The 1,277-nt window shown below is 42.3% G+C and overlaps 1 protein-coding gene across 2 annotated transcripts in view; it reads left to right on the top strand.

Annotated features, from left to right (window-relative positions):
• LOC107696481 (transcription factor E2-alpha-like) overlaps positions 1-1,277 on the top strand; it is a 61,889-nt gene that overhangs the window by 37,156 nt on the left and 23,456 nt on the right. For both annotated transcript variants that reach the window (XM_016496831.1, XM_016496838.1), the window contains exon 15: positions 269-439. In XM_016496831.1, the coding sequence (XP_016352317.1) occupies positions 269-439 (171 nt within the window). The remainder of the gene's footprint in view (positions 1-268; positions 440-1,277) is intronic.

Here is a 1,277-nt window from a genome sequence, read left to right as displayed (position 1 = left end):
TCCAACTAGGTGACCGCGCATGTCCTAAAAGGCTGAAAACCCCTGATCTAAAGTACCTAAGTAACTAAGCTGTTTTATGGATGGTAACTGTAAAATTATTACTGAAATCTTATTAGTAATTAGTTACACTATTAGTTAATGCAAAAAGTAATCTTATTACAGTAACTAAGTTACTAGTAACTAGTTGCTGCCCAATACTGGTTGCAAACTGTCTCGTTGTGCATTTGATGAACTTTGGCAGCTTGAGTGATGTGTGTTTTTTTTGCAGAGTAAGATGGATGACCGTCTGGGTGAAGCGCTGCAAGTGTTGAGTCATTATGCGGTGGGTGCAGACATGCACAGTTTACTGAGCGCAGCCGTCTCTGGACATCCAGCTGGTGCAGCGGCCCTGGGCTCCATCAGTCAGGCCTTCGGGCTCGCCAGCCGTCTGCCAGGCCTGGTGAGTGCTTCCAACCCCAGTGAGCTGGCCCTGTGAAATCTGCTTTATTTTTTCCTGAATTTTGTTTTGAAGGGGTCATGACATGGATTGTTTTATTATTTTAATATGTTCCTTGAGGTTTACGTATAATGTTAATAAAGTATTTTGCACAAAAAAATAAATAAGTATGTGGAAAAGCGATAATTTTCAACCCTCATTCTGACCCTCTGTGTAAAATGACCTTTTTTTATTGGGCGGGTCCTTTAAAGGGGTCATCGGATGCTACATGCACTTTTACAAGTTGTTTGAACTGAAATGTGTGTTGGCAGTGTGTGTACACAACCACCCTATAATGATAAAAATCCACACTTTTTATCTACTAAAATCATTTCCAGGCCTCTCAAATTTCTGAGATCGAAATTTCTCGATCAAAATCATTTCTCAAATCGAGCCGATCTCAGATGCCTGTCTGTGTGACGTCACACGGACGAAGGCCCCTCCCACGATAGTTTGATTGACAGTAGCGTTTCAGCACAGACCCGCCCTGAGTGAGCTGTCATCAGTCCACCATTGTTTCACCGCCGGAGCAGATGTAGACAAGAATGACTCCTAAGCGATTGAGGTGTTCTGTTGTTGGATGTAATAATGAACATAGCAGTCATCATTTACTCCCGACATCTGAGCCACTGAAGACACAGTGGATTACGTTTGTTTCTGAAGGGAATGCGCCCCGATCTACATATAAATACGCCGTCTATGTTCGTGCGAATCATTCGTGATCCAGCCTCACCTACAGAAGTGAGTATAAGGTTTTTTTAATGAATCTTTGCAAATCGCCTTTCCTAATAATGTGCTAATT

This window comes from Sinocyclocheilus anshuiensis, unplaced genomic scaffold (genome assembly GCF_001515605.1).
Source record: "Sinocyclocheilus anshuiensis isolate Anshui unplaced genomic scaffold, SAMN03320099.WGS_v1.1 scaffold217, whole genome shotgun sequence".
Classification (NCBI taxonomy): Eukaryota; Metazoa; Chordata; class Actinopteri; order Cypriniformes; family Cyprinidae; genus Sinocyclocheilus; species Sinocyclocheilus anshuiensis.
The sequence above is the reverse complement of the archived record's forward strand: the minus strand, read 5'-3'. Positions and strand labels throughout refer to the sequence as shown.